The 16,500-nt window shown below is 42.3% G+C and overlaps 1 protein-coding gene and 1 long non-coding RNA gene across 2 annotated transcripts in view; both read left to right on the top strand.

Moving 5' to 3' along the window:
* The window catches only part of LOC109163765, a 48,925-nt gene extending 35,852 nt beyond the window's left edge, over positions 1–13,073 (top strand). Inside the window, exon 2 of the mRNA XM_019312472.1 lies at positions 12,458–13,073. Within this exon, the coding sequence (XP_019168017.1) occupies positions 12,458–12,979 (522 nt within the window). The 3' untranslated portion in view covers positions 12,980–13,073. The remainder of the gene's footprint in view (positions 1–12,457) is intronic.
* Positions 8,062–9,139, top strand: LOC109163766. Its single transcript, XR_002051326.1, has 4 exons — positions 8,062–8,164; positions 8,278–8,340; positions 8,776–8,861; positions 9,066–9,139. It is a non-coding gene; the product is annotated as an uncharacterized LOC109163766 (long non-coding RNA).
* Positions 13,074–16,500: the final 3,427 nt, after the last annotated feature.

Genomic DNA, 16,500 nt, shown 5'->3' with positions numbered 1-16,500 from the left:
GTCGAGCTCTGACCCCCGAGCTTCAATTAGAGGTCTTGGCCATCCTTCGGGAATTCGCTGATATATTCGCGTGGGGCCCAGAGGACATGCCCGGAATTGACCGCACTGTGATATGCCACCGATTGGCCGTGGATCCTGCCGAGAAGCCGATCAAGTAGAAGACCAGGCACTTGTCCTCGGACCGCAGGGAGTTCGTACGGGAGGAAGTGAAAAGATGGCCGCAATCGGGCATATTCGCCCGGTCACTTATCCCAAATGGGTGGCCAACATAGTACTGGTTCCCAAGCCACCATCTTGGAGGATGTGTATCGATTTCACTGACTTAAATAAAGCGTGCCCTCTGGACCCCTATCCGTTACCGAGCATTCATCAGATGGTGGATGAGACGGCCGCGGCGGAATTGATGAGCTTTATAGATGCCTTTAAAGGCTACCACCAGATCATTGATGAGTCATGAGGATGAGAGTGAAACATCATTCGCCACGCCCGATGGTTTGTATTGTTACCGAGTTATGCCGTTCGGTCTGCGAAATGCAGGGGCCACATACCAACGAATGATCAACATGCTGTTTGAAGACCTGTTGGGAAGAACTATGGAGGCGTACATTGACGATATGCTTGTTAAGAGTCGGGACCGAGCGGATCATACTCGGGATCTCCGACAGTGTTTTCAGATCATGCGGACGTACAGTTACGTCTAAACCCTACTAAGTGTATATTTGCAGTTCAAACGGGAAAGTTTTTGGGCTATATGATGACTAATCGAGGGATTGAGCCCAATCCGGCCAAAGTAAAAGCAATCCTTGACATGTAGCCGCCCATGACCGTCCGAGAAGTGTAGCAGTTAACCGGTAGGTTAGCAGCTTTGAGCAGATTCCTCTCCAAACTGGCGGAACGGGCTCTGCCTTTCTTCAAGGTGTTGCGAAAGGTCAATGAGTTTACTTGGGACGATGAGTGTCGATCGGCTTTCACGGACTTGAAAAATTACTTGATGTCCCCGATCGTGTTATCCAAACCCGAACCAGGGAAAGAATTGGATGTTTATCGGGGCGTGTCCGATCGGGCGGTTAGCGCTGTATTATGCCGAACAGATTACGAAGGCACTCAACGACCCGTGTACTATGTGAGTCATGCGCTGCATGGTCCGGAACTCCGTTATTCCCGGTTGGAGAAGGTCGTTTATGCCTTGTACACAGCTGCCAAAAAGCTCGCTCCTTATTTCCAGGGACGGGTCATCCGCGTCTTGACCGACCAACCAATCGGGGCTGTCCTTCGCACCGCTTCTTCCTCCAGACGCCTAGTGAAATGGGCGTTGATGTTGACCCAGTTCGCCATGGAATACCAACCGCGCCCAGCTATCAAAGGTCAAGCCTTGGCAGATTTCCTCGTAGAATGCACCGCTCGGGACACCCAACCTCAAGATTTGGAAAACCCCGAAGCAGCCTGGTGAACATTGGCCACTGACAGATCGAGCAGCAAGAAGGGAGCGGGCGGAGGAGTGGTAGTCATAAGCCCGGAAGGCTTTAAAGTTTATTACCCCCTGATGTACCAGTTCACCCCCACCAATAACGAGGCAGAATATGAAGCGTTCATCAACGGGTTACAATGCGCTTGGGACCTGGGGGCTGACTACATCCGAGCGCAAACAGATTTCGCCCTGGTGGTCGGACAAGTACTCAGGGAATATGAGGTTAACGGTGAGCGAATCCAAGCTTATCGGGATCTAGTAATGGAAAAACATAACCTATTCCGAGCGTATGCTGTTCGGCACGTTCCCCATTTAGATAACGCTGATGCAGATATCTTGTCAAAGTTGGCACAAGATGCCCCCGAGCACATGTCCAAGATTGCTCGGATCTTAATGATTCCAAGGCACAACATCCATCGGCTGCCGGTCATCCCTGTTCAACCGGTCGAAGAGACTTGGGTTACTGATTTGATGGAATATTTGCAACACATCCGTCTCCCGGACAACCCACAGCGCGCTGGGAAAGCCAAATAACGAGCACCAAGGTTCCAGGTGCAAGAAGGCCATTTATACCGATGATCGTATGGCGGTCCCTTGATTCGGTGCCTCAATTCTTTCGAAGCGGAGTTGGTTATGAACGAGCTACATTCGGGTCTCTGTTCATCACATCAAGGAGGGCGGTCGCTGGCTCGTTGCATAATGGTGATCGGATATTACTGGCCGTCTATACAATTAGAATGTGAGAAGCTCGCTAAAGGCTGTGAGACGTGCCAGCTCTATGCCCGGATACCCAGTCGTCCTGCAACATTCTACCAGCCGGTCACGACTGCAATTCCATTCGCTCGGTGGGGGGTGGATATTTTAGGGCCCTTCCCGCAGTTATCTGGACGTCGGCGTTTTGTCATCGTCGCTATAGATTACTTTTCCATGTGGATCGAGGCTGAGCCCTTGGCCACGATCACATCCCAACAGTGCGCTCGTTTCATATGGCGAAATGTCGTTTCTCGATTCGGCGTCCCTGTACAACTGATAAGTGATAACGGCCGGTAATTTGTGGGTCGGTATTTCCAAAACTTCTTGGCAATTTGTGGGTCGGTATGGTTAAGTGGAGAATGCCAATCGAACCATCCTAGAGGGATTAAAGAAAAAATTACATTCAGCCGGTCGTAGTTGGGCCGAAGAGCTCCCGTTTGTACTTTGGACCTATCGTACAACGCCAAAGAGGCAACAAGAGAAACTTCTTTTGCATTAGTTTATGGCACTGAGGCTCGGTTGCCAATCGAAGCTTGGATCCCGACGGTCAGGGAGCGGTCTTACGATGGAATGGAGAACGAGCACTCTCTAGCCGTGGACCTAGATAGCGTGGAAGAAAAAAGGGAGATCGCTGCTACGAATGGCCAAGTATCAACAGAGAATCAAGGGCACCAAGGATATCCAGGTCCAACCATGCTACTTCCAGGTCGGGGATTATGTGTTACGACGACGGGAAGCAAGCCAACCCCTTGAAGGAGGCAAGTTGGCCCAAAATTGGAAAGGACCGTATGTAATCACAGCGATCGTTCGCCCGGGCACTTACCGTCTTAAAACAACTACTGGGAGGTCGATCCACGGAACGTGGAACTCGGAAAATTTAGTGTTGTTTCACCACTAACGTTGATGTTTTGTTCAGATGGGGTGGTGCTTAACCTGCGAGTTGGTACGCCCATCTTTTTTCATGTACAAGTGAATGTTTAAGTGTTCAAACCGTCTGCGTACGGGACTCAGTTATGTATAATCGATCGTTGAGTGCTTGCTCGTCTGCGCACAGGGGCGCGGTTGATTACCGTGATATGTACATAGTGTGTTGGTTGTCAAATCGATTCCAAAGTTCGATCATCAGCGTGATTCAAAATACTTGCAACTCTCAAGACTCGGCAACAACGATCGAAGCGGGCGAATGCCAACGACCACAATGTCGCTAAAACTTGCCCGATAAAACCGGGATCCATTATCTGGTTATAACCGATGAGGGTAAAGGCCCCGTTCGGCACCGACCGATAGGGGTTAAAACCCAACGACTTTAAAAGTCACTCACATTTCCCCCGAGCAGTTCACAATACTCGACAGATAAGTCTCATGTTTGGCGAACAGTCGTACTACGACGTCGATCGGATAAGAAATGTCAAGCGGTATGAACCCGATCGATCCTAATGCTAACTAACCTTTTAACCACTGTCGCACTCACTCGTCCCTCGTATGTCCGGCAGTGTGGGGGCTAGGGGTAAGGATCAAGTCTGAACACGCGTAATGAATAAGCATATAATATTAAGTTTGAACACGCGTAACGAGCAAGCATAAAATGCTAAGTTTAAACAAGCATAGCGAACAAGTATAAAATGTCAAAACGAGACAAAAGCGTAAAAATGTGAAAAATAGAAGAGCGATATGCAATGAACAATCGGTAGATCCATTAAAAAATTAAAAGTTGCCCGGTACAAACGGGACCGGGCTCTCGATCGAGTTAAGATTACAAGAATTAAAAAAAGAAGCAAGGCCCTAGGGTCGGTCGGTCGTCAATCACACAGCCTTCCCTCCAGCTTGTTCTCCCGCAGCTGGCTCAACTTCAGATCCTGACGCCGATGACTCGGGGATCTCATCCGGAAGAGTGGTCAACACCGCCTTCAGATCCTCACCCTCAAAGACCTCCTCCATTATAGTTCGGGTCTCGTCCCGCATCGCCTGTTGACCGGACGCGTAGGCCCAATGGCCGAAGGTCCAGACCTTTTCTTCCCCGAGCTTGTTCTTCATGAGGGCTCTGAAGAACTTGTCAGCTGAGGGCTCGTCACGGCATAAGAACTTGGCCAGGCCATCCAGGTTGCCCAGTCGGGTCTTCAGCTTGCCCACTTCTGTTCGGGCGATACGCGCCTCCTTCTCGACTGGAGCTTGAGCCTCCTTAGCGGTTTTTAGTTCCTTCTGAAGGTCCGCGATTTCCTTGCCACGGCGCTCGGCGACTCGCTTCAAGGCCTCGGCTTCATTGGCCAGCAACGCCCGATATTGAAGGCCGAGAGTGCTCGCGAGGCCTGCAAGAAAATGATGTTAAGCTAATCGATCGGCTCGAAAATGGTCGAAAGTTAAAAGATAGTCTTAACAAACCTCAACTAAGTCTCGTGCCCCTTTTTCAGCCATCTGGGTCGGCGTCCAGCCAGTCATGTCCTCCCCGATCGGTTGGAGATTGTTGATCCTCGTGAGGAGGGACAACTCCCCGCCCGTCTGTCCGTCGCTCGGGACGACTTCGGTCGGGGGGCTTTGCCTTCGACGACGTTTAAGAGAGCCCGCCTCTTCTGCGCCCTTCCCAGACGCTTTCTCTTTTCCCTTCCGTCCGGGAGCTCGGGGGGCCAACGGGTCGGCCGCGGCGTCTGCGAGCAAAACCCCCTCGGAGGTGGTCGTGGAAGCGGCCAAGGGACGCGCAACCGGGACGGAGGCTTCACCGACCTCTTGACCGGCCGGTGGAGTAGTGGCAGTTGCCTTTCCCCAAAGCGTCAGTTTGGCTCGTGGAGCTCGAGGAGCGCTGGCGGTCAAAAAACCACGAGCTGGATCCATTCCTGCAACAAAAAATAACACACAACATTAGTTCATGGTTAGTCGGTGTAAAAAGGCCGAGGAAGTGTAACGGGAGGTAGACCTTCGACGGTCGGCTCGGCTTGAGGGGCCGCTACGGCGATCGACACCGAAAGCGGTCGTGGCGTGTACTTCAGTTCTAATTCATATCGGGGAGGCGGAAATCGGGCGTTCTCGTACGCCTCTCTCGATCGAAAGATCTTGTACTCGTGAAACTCGCATGAAATGCGGAAGGTTTCTTCTCGAAGGGCTCGGGTGGCTGGTGATTGTACGTGTTTCCTGTAATGTGTCCCCCACGTTTGGTCGACCGGCAGGATCCAAGGGTCGTATTCGACCGAAAAGATTCTGTTCTTCCATCCTCGGTTGTTTCCGGGAAGGTTGGCGATCGAGCATAGGTGGTCCCGGGATTGAATCATCAGGTATCCACCACCGTATAGGGCTGGCAATGGTTTAACTATGTAAATATAGTTGAAGAGCTCCATCGTACACATGGTATTGTGCCGAGCACATATATGCGGGAAGCATGCCAGTATCCGATGGGCGTTTGGGCAGATCTGGGTCGGCAGCACCCTGTAGTAGCCCAAGAACTCGGTCAAGAGGGGGGAAAAGGGGAAGGTGATCGGGGCTCTTAAGGAGTCGAAGTGCATCCCGATCCATTTCCCCTGGTGCCGTTCTTTAATTCCCCTGAGGCTCCTGCAGGTATCGAACCTCACCCTACCGTTTAGTGTGGTCGAGATTTCCGCCGCCTCGTGGGCCGACAGTAAGCATTCTTGCTGCTCAACGCTTTCACTATTGAGGAAGACGAATTCGATCTCTTCAGGCGCCGAGTGGGATGGCCCTTCGTCGGCCGTATCGTGCGAAGCTTCTTGAATGCGGGGCGATGCGTGAGATTCAGAACCTGACCCGATCGTCCGAGTGGGTGTTTCCCGATCGTGATCGGGCGAGAACTCACGGTCGCTGGTAGATGCGCTGTCGCTGTCGTCGCTGCTGCTGCTCGAGCTCGACGAGCCTTCCGAGCTCGAAGAGTTGTCTTCTGGCTCGGGAACCGCGCTTGGTCGTTGAGCGTCGTTAGTAACCTCGAGCGGAGACTCTTCTACCATTGTTTCTTCGCCACCGCTCTCGATCGTGATGTCGTAGTCCGCCCCCGAGATGTTTTGACTATCTGAGCCTGGCATATCCTCTTCATAAAGGAGACGGTCGGTTCAGCAGAAGGGGTCGGGGTATAGTAAACCGAGGTTATCGGGTCGACGGGGACGAGCGTTATACAGGAAATAAAAGAAACTTAAACGAAGGAAGGAAGAAAGGACTTACCGATGGATAAAACTGGGGAAACGGTTGGGGAGATGCAGAGTCCGATTGATCTACAGTGTTGATGGCTCGGGAAACTCCGACTAATTTCCACGGTGTGGTAAAAGTAGAAATGAACTTTGCAATGGCCTATTTATAGGAACCCTTTTGGCAGTAAAATCAGCCACTTGCGCGAGGTGACCGTTCCGAATCTCAAGATGCCTGCGGAGCGACACGTGTCTTGGGCGAGGGCAGCTGGGAGGTCGGGGCCAGATGCCCGAATGACAAGGCCTTTCCATCCCGTACAGATTTCTCCCGGACGGCTCGAAATGGCCCGGGCTGGGAGGCTCTTGGTAGGATATATCCCGACTGACCTAGCTTGTTCTCCGCACCATTCAGTACAGTTCCTTTGCCCGAGCGCTACAGCGCGAAGGAGGTCGGTACCGGTCGTCCATATAACCTTGTGTTGACCGTTTTACTTAGAGGCATTCGAGTTCGCCTGGTTGATTCACCTCCCGACCGGTGTTCTACTCGACCGCCATACCTTTATTCCCCATGGAAGCGGTATTGCTAGAGAGGGGCACGTGGCAGCACCAGGCGTTGACAGCGAGTGACCACCAGGTTTCGGCACATGGATGTTGCGTGGAGTACTTGCCGATAGGCCGGAGGCTGTTCCCGACAATGGGCTATAAATATCCACGACGGATAAGGCGAGAGCACTTTTGGAACGATCAAGAGGCTACTTACAGAGCAGCCCGACCGCAGTCAGTCCGACCCTCGGAGTAGTCATTAGATTGTATTAGGTCACCCGTGTATTTACACTATCAAATCTCATAAAAGAAAATTCATAATTTCATAACTGCACATTCATAAATCCATGCCTGCACATTCATAATTTATGAGTGTTGAAGAAACTTGCGTGAAGAGGAAGTGAAACCGCAAAATGTGAATATGAAGAAGAAAAGTCGCGCTGTTAATTAAAAAAAAAAAAGATTGGTGGAAGATAACGGTGGCCGTAGGCACCGTTACCGTTTGGGACCGTGTTCACCATGGATGGTGAACACAGTTCCATGGCATAATGATTGCTCTAGGTCACCTGTCCCACCCAAAAGAGGTACCTACAATTTAGGGAGGGGATTAATCACTGTGTCTGACGGTGAAAACTCTGGGTACACTCAAAAAAAATAAAAAATTAAAGTGATTGATAGCTATAGATTGACGTGCATTATATCATGAAAACATAAACATTGTATAACTTCTTCTTTTTTTATTTTTTGTTTTTTAAAGTGATCCCAGTTTTGTCGAACTAATCTAAAATCCACAGGACCCCGCCCCTAAAGTCACTGTAGAGGTAAATCCCGAGTCTTATTCTTCATTTGCACACAAGGAATCCAATCCCGAACGCGTAATCAGCCCACCAGGCCAGTCAGATCCTACTTTTCATGTGCACAGTGCACACAAGGGTTCCAATCTAAACCTTTTATCATCTGTGGGCTTTGGGCTGAATTTGAACCCATACACCGCCCCTGGGGCAACATTATTTAACTTTTCAATTGTTATTGCCTGGACCATGGTCCAGCCAAGTTGGGTGGACCATGGCCCAAAACGCGCCGTCTCTCCACTTAAGGAGAGACGGCGCCGTTAGATGCGCGAAAAACGTCGCGCATCTTTTTTTTTTTTTAATATAAAATCTGCTTCTCTCACCTCTCGGACGCTATCTTTTCCTCTCCGAACACCTATCTCCGCTACTGCAAACACAGAGGAAGACGATGGTCAGACTTCATTGCTGCACAATACAGGAGCTTCTTGAAGGTAAACATCTCATTCTAAACATACATTGCGATTAGGAATTCAAACAACACTGATAAAGTATATTTTCAACTATACGCTATTTTGATATATATTGTGTTTTTTATATATTGTAGGAGATGTTAATGCTTTGATTGATGTTGAATTGAGTTCTCCCATTGATGTTGAATCAATTTCAGGTTTGTCTTTTGCAATACTTTGATCTATTGTGTCTATGGTTTGTTTAATTGGTTGGATACGGATAAATTATTTCTGTTCAGTAGGTACATTATTTATATGCATTACGTACATTATTTTAATCCATAGGGCACATTATTTTAATGCATGATTTATGTGTACTTTCTGATATGAATATTGTGTTTCTGATTGTGATACATTCTTTATGTTCGGTAGGTACATTATTTTAATACATACGGTACATTATTTTAATGTATCATTTCTGTGTGCATTCTGATTTAAAAGTTGTGTTTCTGATTAAGGTACATTATTTATGTGCATTAGGTACATTATTTTAATCCATAGGGTACATTATGTTTATGCATGATTTATCTGTACATTTTGTTGTGCGGAAATTTAAAAATATTGTTCATTGTTTATATGTTGTTTTAGAGCAGGTTATTAGTAAATTATTCAAGCAGAGATTTAGGGATTATTACTCGTTTCTCTAAAGCCTTAGCACATTCGGGACGAGAAAGTGAAGGTTTGCTCTGGATATGCTTTTAGTATTGTAATATGTATGTTATTCCATAGAAGCATGTTGAAGAATGACCTTATGTATATATGTATGTATACTTTTTGTGTTATATATACATAAGTATCTGATTGTGTTTTCTTTGTTGCCGATGTTTGGCTTATGATTAACAAGATTTTCAATTTCATTTGATTCATTTAATTTGGATTTCAGGTTCTTCAGTCGGTGGTTCCAATTAAAGATGAAGAGGTTGTGATTGGACAATAAGAAGGTTATAGGGATGATCTCACAATTCCTAACAACTCAAATACTCCAAAATTTGCAACAGTGGTTCTACGTGTGCACAAAGTACATAATTTTTGTTCATAGGGTACATAATTTTTGTTCATATAGTACATTATTTGTGTGCATAAAGATTAGGTGTATATAGTACATTATCTATCTGCATCATAAGTAAACAAATACAGGATTGAATGATTGGAAGGAAAACTTGATGGTGGTAATTGACTGTTTTTTGTGTCAATTTGATAGTGGTAATAATTGAAGTATGTGCTCCATCTCAACTAAAAGCCTAAGCTGATAATTGGATTGCACATTAATGGCTATATGCTCACACGCCCCCTCACGTGTGCGGTGGGTTCCAAGCAACACGTGGAACGGTAAACCGGTAAACCGTAGTCGCTTATGAGTGGCGCTGAGATTCGAACCCAGGCTCTGATACCAAATTGAAGCATGTGCGCCATCTCAACTAAAAGCCTAAGCTAATAGTTGGATTGCACGTTAATGACTATATGCTCACACGCCCCCTCACGTGTACGATGGGTTCCAAGCAACACGTGGACCGATAAACCGTAGTCGCTTATGAGTGGCGTTGAGATTTGAACCCATGACCTTTGGTCTGGCTCTAATACCAAATTGAAGTATGTGCTCCATCTCAACTAAAAGCCTAAGCTGATAATTGGATTGCACATTAATGGCTATATGCTCACAGTAATTGACTATTAGGAAGAACAGTTGATATTGATATGTCTTAACCTATTTTGTAAATATTTTATTTTGTTATAAAAAGTTTATGTTATAATATTCAAATTACATTATTTCATAAATATTATCCCTACTGTACATTGTTATAGCATAAGGTACATTATTATAACCCTCAAATTATATTACCAAATCAAGTGTCGGGTCGTTCATGAATACATGTGAAATTAACAAGAATACGTTTATTAACTCATATGGTACATTATTTTAGAGCATAATGTACATTATTCTAACCCACATAGTACATTACCAAATCAAGTAATTGTATGGGATGCCGTATCCCCAATGAGGACGAGATGGGGAAAATTTTTGGAAATGGGGACAAAGAAGGGAAAACCCCTCCCCTTATTCACCGCCGGGACGGGGACGAGGTTGGTGTTTCGGGGATGGGGATGATGGTCAATTCATGAACATGTGACCTTAACTAAGATACATTTTGATAACTCATAGGGTACATTATTTTAAAGTATAAAGTACATTATTCTAACCCATAGAGTACATTACCAAAATCAAGTGATAGTCGGTTTATGAACACATGTGACCTTAGGAAGCATCCATTTTATTAACTCATAGGGTACATTGTTTTAGAGCATAAGGTACATTATGTTAACCCACAGAGTACACTACCAAATCAAGTGATGGTAAGTTCATAAACACATGTGACCGTAATAAGGATACATTTTGTTAACTCATAGGATACATTATTTTAGAGCATAAGGTACATTATTCTAACCCACCGAGTACATTACCAAATCAAGTGATGGTCAGCTCATGAATACATTTGACCTTAACAATGGAACATTTTATTAATGCATAAAACAAAAAAATATGTTCATAATCGATCAAGTGCAAATACTTTTTGTAATAACTCACAAAGCAAAAAACAAGTTCATAATATGTCGAGTGCATATATAAATAAACAAAATTAGTGCAACTTCTTCTAATTATCATTTGACTTGTTTTGAGACTTAGACCTAAAACAAACCAATTATGAACTAATATTGCCACTAGGATGAATTAGATACCCACTACCAACAATATCATAAACAATTTACTGCACAGAAATTATATTGGACTATAGCCTGTGTTAAATTCAACTGTCTTTACATGATTCTTCCGGCTTCTTGCTTGGTTATACCTTTTTTGTACTGCACTAATTAGCCCTGGATTACGGTCGCCTTTCGCACCACTTCGTAAAGGACTTTGTATACCACCACTTTCCAAGGATCTTTCAAAGTCATCAAAACAAATAGGACCAACCTCACCTTCAATCTTTCTTCTATCACCTTCAATCTTTCTTCTAGTGAATATCAGATTTCTAAGTAGATGGGGGTGTGGTGCACTTAATAAATCCAGTCATACTCTACAAAGAAATAAGATATCCACTAAAAGAATGATCTGAATACACAATAGAAAGTATACATAAATGATGCATTAAAATAATGTACCATATGGATTAAAATAATGTTCCTAATGCATATAAATAATGTACCTCAGTCAGAAACACAATATGTACAGCAGAATGTACACATAAATGATGCATTAAAATAATGTATCTTATGTATTAAAATAATGTACCTCAATCAAAAATACAATATTAACTTGAAATGTAATGAATGATCTACATACTATATCAGATCATAGCTTAGCAGAAAGACTGAGTTAGTTGGAAAATTAATTAGTATTCATCTTAGCTTCTACATAGAAAAAGCTCAAATGCATATTGTGTTGAATTTGCAGGTGAGGGAAAATAAGTAAATTAAAATGACCATGCATATTGTGTTTATAGAGAGATAAAAGAACTGGAAACTTGTTGGTAATCAGGTTATGGAAACGATGGAGATGCACGAAGAAGATGTCGAAGACGATGTCGAAGATGCGCGAAGAAGACGTTCCGAATTTATTTTTTTAAAGATGTGCGACGTGTGTCGCGCATCTAACTTTAACTTTTCAAGTCAGATCTTAGTTTTCATGTGCACACAAGGGTTCCAATCTAAACTTTTTATCATCCTTGGGCTTTGGGCTGGATTCGAACCCATACACCGCCCTAGGGCAACATTATTTAACTTTGGAATAAGGTTCAAATTGGCCACTGAACGTAACCTGAAAATGCAATTAGGCCACTGAACGAAAAAAAGATGCATAATCATATGAAACAATTAGAACGGTATAAGATATGTGTTTAAAGGCAAGGCAGCTCAAGCAGTCCTCAACCTTATATTAGCCATTAACCATTTAATCATTTCTATTGCTATTTAAGCGGGGAATGGCACATAGTCCCTAAACGAAAGTGCAACCATAAATTATTGTTGTAATCTCTATCCCAATACCCTCCAAGACCATCTATATAATGCATTGCTCAACTCCATTTCCCTCAAGCCAACATCGAGGAAACATTATATTGTCTAGCTTGGAAGGGCACAGTACAGTCTTTAATAAAATAAACACACAATAATATAATTATTGTACCCTTTCTTCCCAACATGGATTCTTTAACCAATGTTATGGTTTCCCTTGTGATTGGCAGTCTTTTATGTTTCCTGACGATGGGTTCACCATCCACAGCCTCTCCTTTAAACGTCACGCTAATCCAAAAAGCCTGCAACAATACCGCCGACCACGAGTTCTGCCTCGACCACCTCTCCAAAAACCCCTTAGTCGTGTCGGCATCTCAAGAGCCATTGGCGATTGCCGCTGCGATCGCCCAGTCGGGATTGGACAACGCGGAGCGGACGCGCAAGTACGCGATGAACAAGGTCGCGAGGATCCCCGCCGTGAAGACGGCCTACGCCGACTGCGCAACGCTCTTGGGCAGCACGGCCTTGCAACTCAGTGTGGCCGCCAGCATCCTTAAAAACCCCGCCTCTTTGACCGAGGTGGGCTCCAGCGAAGTCGCTAGTGAATGTCTTCTGACCTCCATTGACGGTGTCGCCGGGTGTATGGCAAAGCTTGGAACCCTCAAAGTTGAGGACCAATATGTTATGGTATCGTGTAAGCAGGTGGAGGTTTACAGCGTCGCGGCCGACTCCATTTTGACCGACTTGATGAAGGTCAATATGAACAACTCATTCGATCATATGGATTGAGCGACGTTGCTACATTCTTGTAATCCATGTACATAATGTGCTGTGGTTCGGTATTATTAAATTATGAATGGAAATTAATTTGCTCCTAATTTAATGGGCAAATTATTGTGTGGACCATGGTACACACAATGTTATGCTGACCATAACAAAAAGTACATTTTTAATATACTAAATGTACATTATTTTTGTACTAAATGTATATTACACAATATAATGTACACTCAGAACAAAAATAATGTACATCTCCTAAATACAATGTACATTATTTTTGTACTGAATGTACATTATTTTACAGTAGATAAAAAATGTTCCACACAAGTTGTGTGGACCATGGTCCATACAATAATGATTGAAATTAATGAGGATCAAGTTCAGTGAAATTGTAAATGTGTTTATATGTCCCTTTAAAAACGAACCTAACTGAATTTATGTCACTTTAAAAACTGAACCGAATCGAATCGAATAAGAGTTTGGAGTTGACACGTCTGTCACTCCCACTCATTAAAATAGTGAAAATTAGTCATAGAAGCATTCCAACAACTTAGAGAACAGACCAAAACTCTTAAGTTCATAAATTTGAAATGTTAGACATACATCATTAGAGTCCATAAATTTGAAATGTTAGACATACATCATAACTTCTCAGGTCCATCTCAAAATGAACTGAACATTATGAGTCCAATCGTTATACCCTACACCACGGCGCACATAGCACTGTGCGTCGCGCGCCTCCCAAATCGACGTCGTTTTGGGGTCGTTTTGGGAGGCGCGGTAGGAAGTTGCTGGGATTATGTGTATTTGTTCACACAGTTATGTGTATTTGTTCACACAGTTATGTGTATTTGTTCACACAGTTATGTGTATTGGTTCATACAGTTTTGTACATTTTTTATATAATTATGTAGATTCTTTTTATACAATTATGTACATCCGAATCAGAAAATTTGTGTGTATTATGTTAATAGTTGATGTGTATTATGTTAAAAGTTTATGTTTATTATGTATTATGTTAGATTATGTGTATTTTCTTTTAAAAAGAGTATGTATATTTTGTTATATAATTATGTACATTCATGTATACAATTATGTGTATTCTAGTATAACATTATGTACATTCTTGAACATCGGGTTTTTTTTTAAAGAGAAAACTACTGCCATTCACTGGGGCGGGAAATTTCAAAAAAAAAAAATTAAAACGACGTCGTTTTGCATCTGGGCGCATAGTGCAACGCGCGCCGTGGTGTAGGATATAAATTGCCTTATGTTTACTTTTATGTCTCGCAAAATTGTCATGAGCCTTACAAACCAAAATGGCCCACGATCAATTTTGAAGAAACTAAAGATTCTATTAAATATTAAAGAATTTATTTAAATAACGGTGCACCACAAGTTAAATGTTTTTTTTTTTTGTTCTAATAAACTCTTTAATATTGTTACAACATTTTCATAGATATGTTGCACAACAATAATGTTTAATAATTTGAACTTATATGAATTTATATGAACAAATACAAGATTAAGATATTTTTTGGCGGAAGTTAATGATATATATGTGTGTGTGTGTGTGTGTGTGCGCGCGCGCGCTCTCATAATTGATTTGACCAACTAAATAATGAAGATATAATTCCTCACCATTAGTTGGGCATACTAAATAATCAATATTTGGTTCCAATTATAGTCTAACTAAAATAATAAAATACAACTTTTAAAACCAAGTTAGAATTTGGCACAAAAGATACACTTAATCCTTGGAATCCAAAGAGGTATATCATATTACATAACTTAATACTATAGTTGGTCCAAATAACCAAGTAAGTTTCGTGAAACAATTAATAAAGGTGGTAAATTTTGGAAAGGTGGTAAATTTTGGGAAGGTGGTAAACTTGCATTTGGGCTAAAATTTTAATTCTATTAAATCCAATTAAATCCTTATGATAAAATTTTATCTCAATTACTAAATGGACAAAAGAATCTAGTGACATAAAACTCATTTAGATCCAACTGAAATTTTATGATGAAACAATTATCAAATGAGTTGAAGTATCACGTGACATAAAACTTGTCTGTACGCTAAAGTTTTATTCAATAAGATTCATTTCAACTATTATGATAAAACTTTAAAATATCATGTTCCTTTTCTTAATCCATGTAGGCAAATTAAGAAATATAATCTAAAGTTTACATCATAAAATTAAACTTTATGATAGAGATGGAAATTATTTACAAAGAACCATAAAGTAAATAAAATTGATTTCTTTCTATCATCACTGATAAAATTACTAAACTATATTCCGATACATAATTGCATGTGGGCTAAATTATGACCATAGTTTAGTATTTCATCATAATTAATCATACAAATATAACAAAATTGCCTAGGGATAAATTCCATCATATTACATACAATTAATCACAACTTATATGTCTAAAACTTTATGTGATCAATATAAACTGCTTAATATATAATTTTAACTGATTAAGGATGATGTGGCTACTCCCCAACCAAATTAAAATAATAATGATAATGATAATGATAATGATAATGATAATGATAATGATAATGATAATAATAATAATAATAATAATAATAATAATAATAATAATAATAATAATAATAATAATAATAATAATAATAGGGAAAATTGAATTTTTGGTCCACCGAGTTATGTTGATCCCGGTAGGGTCGAAAGAGAGTCTAGAGGGGAGGGGGGTTGAATAGACTCTAATCAATTTTTCAGATATAACTCCTTTCGGGGTTATGCGCAGCGGAAATTGTATCGATCTACGTTTTGGAATGAACTTTACACGATTTCTTTCCGAAAGATTAGGTTATGACCAGTATGCATGCAATCACAGATAGATAGTTATGCGAAAGTAAAGGGAGATAGAGAGAGAGATTTTTATAGTGGTTCCGCTATTAACAAAGTCTACTCCACTCTTCTTTCACAACTCCTGAAAGGGTTTGCACTATCACTCCTAGTATAAACTACTCAAGCTAGTTTCTTTGATCACTAAGTCGGACAGCTACTTGGAAGGTTTTTCAACTCTTAGAGTTTACTCCACTTCTATCAACTTCTTCTTCAGAGTTGAGTGTTGGAGATGAGATAAGCGTTCAATATTCAATTCAAACTGGAATGACAGGAATACAATACAAAAGGCTAAAAAACTCTCGTAAGAGTCTCCTATCTAATAGGATGACTAAAGACTTAATCACCTGTTACATTATTGACTAACATATTACAATAATAAGAATAATAATAATATATATATAACTAACACTCCCCCTCAAACACAAAGTTGGTGAGACACCACATTGAGCTTGTCACGTAGAGCAGTAAACCGTGGACCTGACAAGGGTTTGGTGAAGATGTCTGCTAGCTGATTCTTTGTTGATACGAAGTTAACAACCAAGTCCCCCTGACGCAACCTTGTCTCGAACGAAATGAAAGTCAATTTCCACATGCTTGGTTCTGGCGTGAAACACAGGATTATTGCAAAGGTAGGTAGCGCCCAGATTATCA

The sequence above is a fragment of the Ipomoea nil genome, unplaced genomic scaffold (assembly GCF_001879475.1).
Source record: "Ipomoea nil cultivar Tokyo-kokei standard unplaced genomic scaffold, Asagao_1.1 scaffold3043, whole genome shotgun sequence".
Taxonomy (NCBI): domain Eukaryota; kingdom Viridiplantae; phylum Streptophyta; class Magnoliopsida; order Solanales; family Convolvulaceae; genus Ipomoea; species Ipomoea nil.
This window is presented reverse-complemented; position numbering and strand designations above follow the sequence as displayed.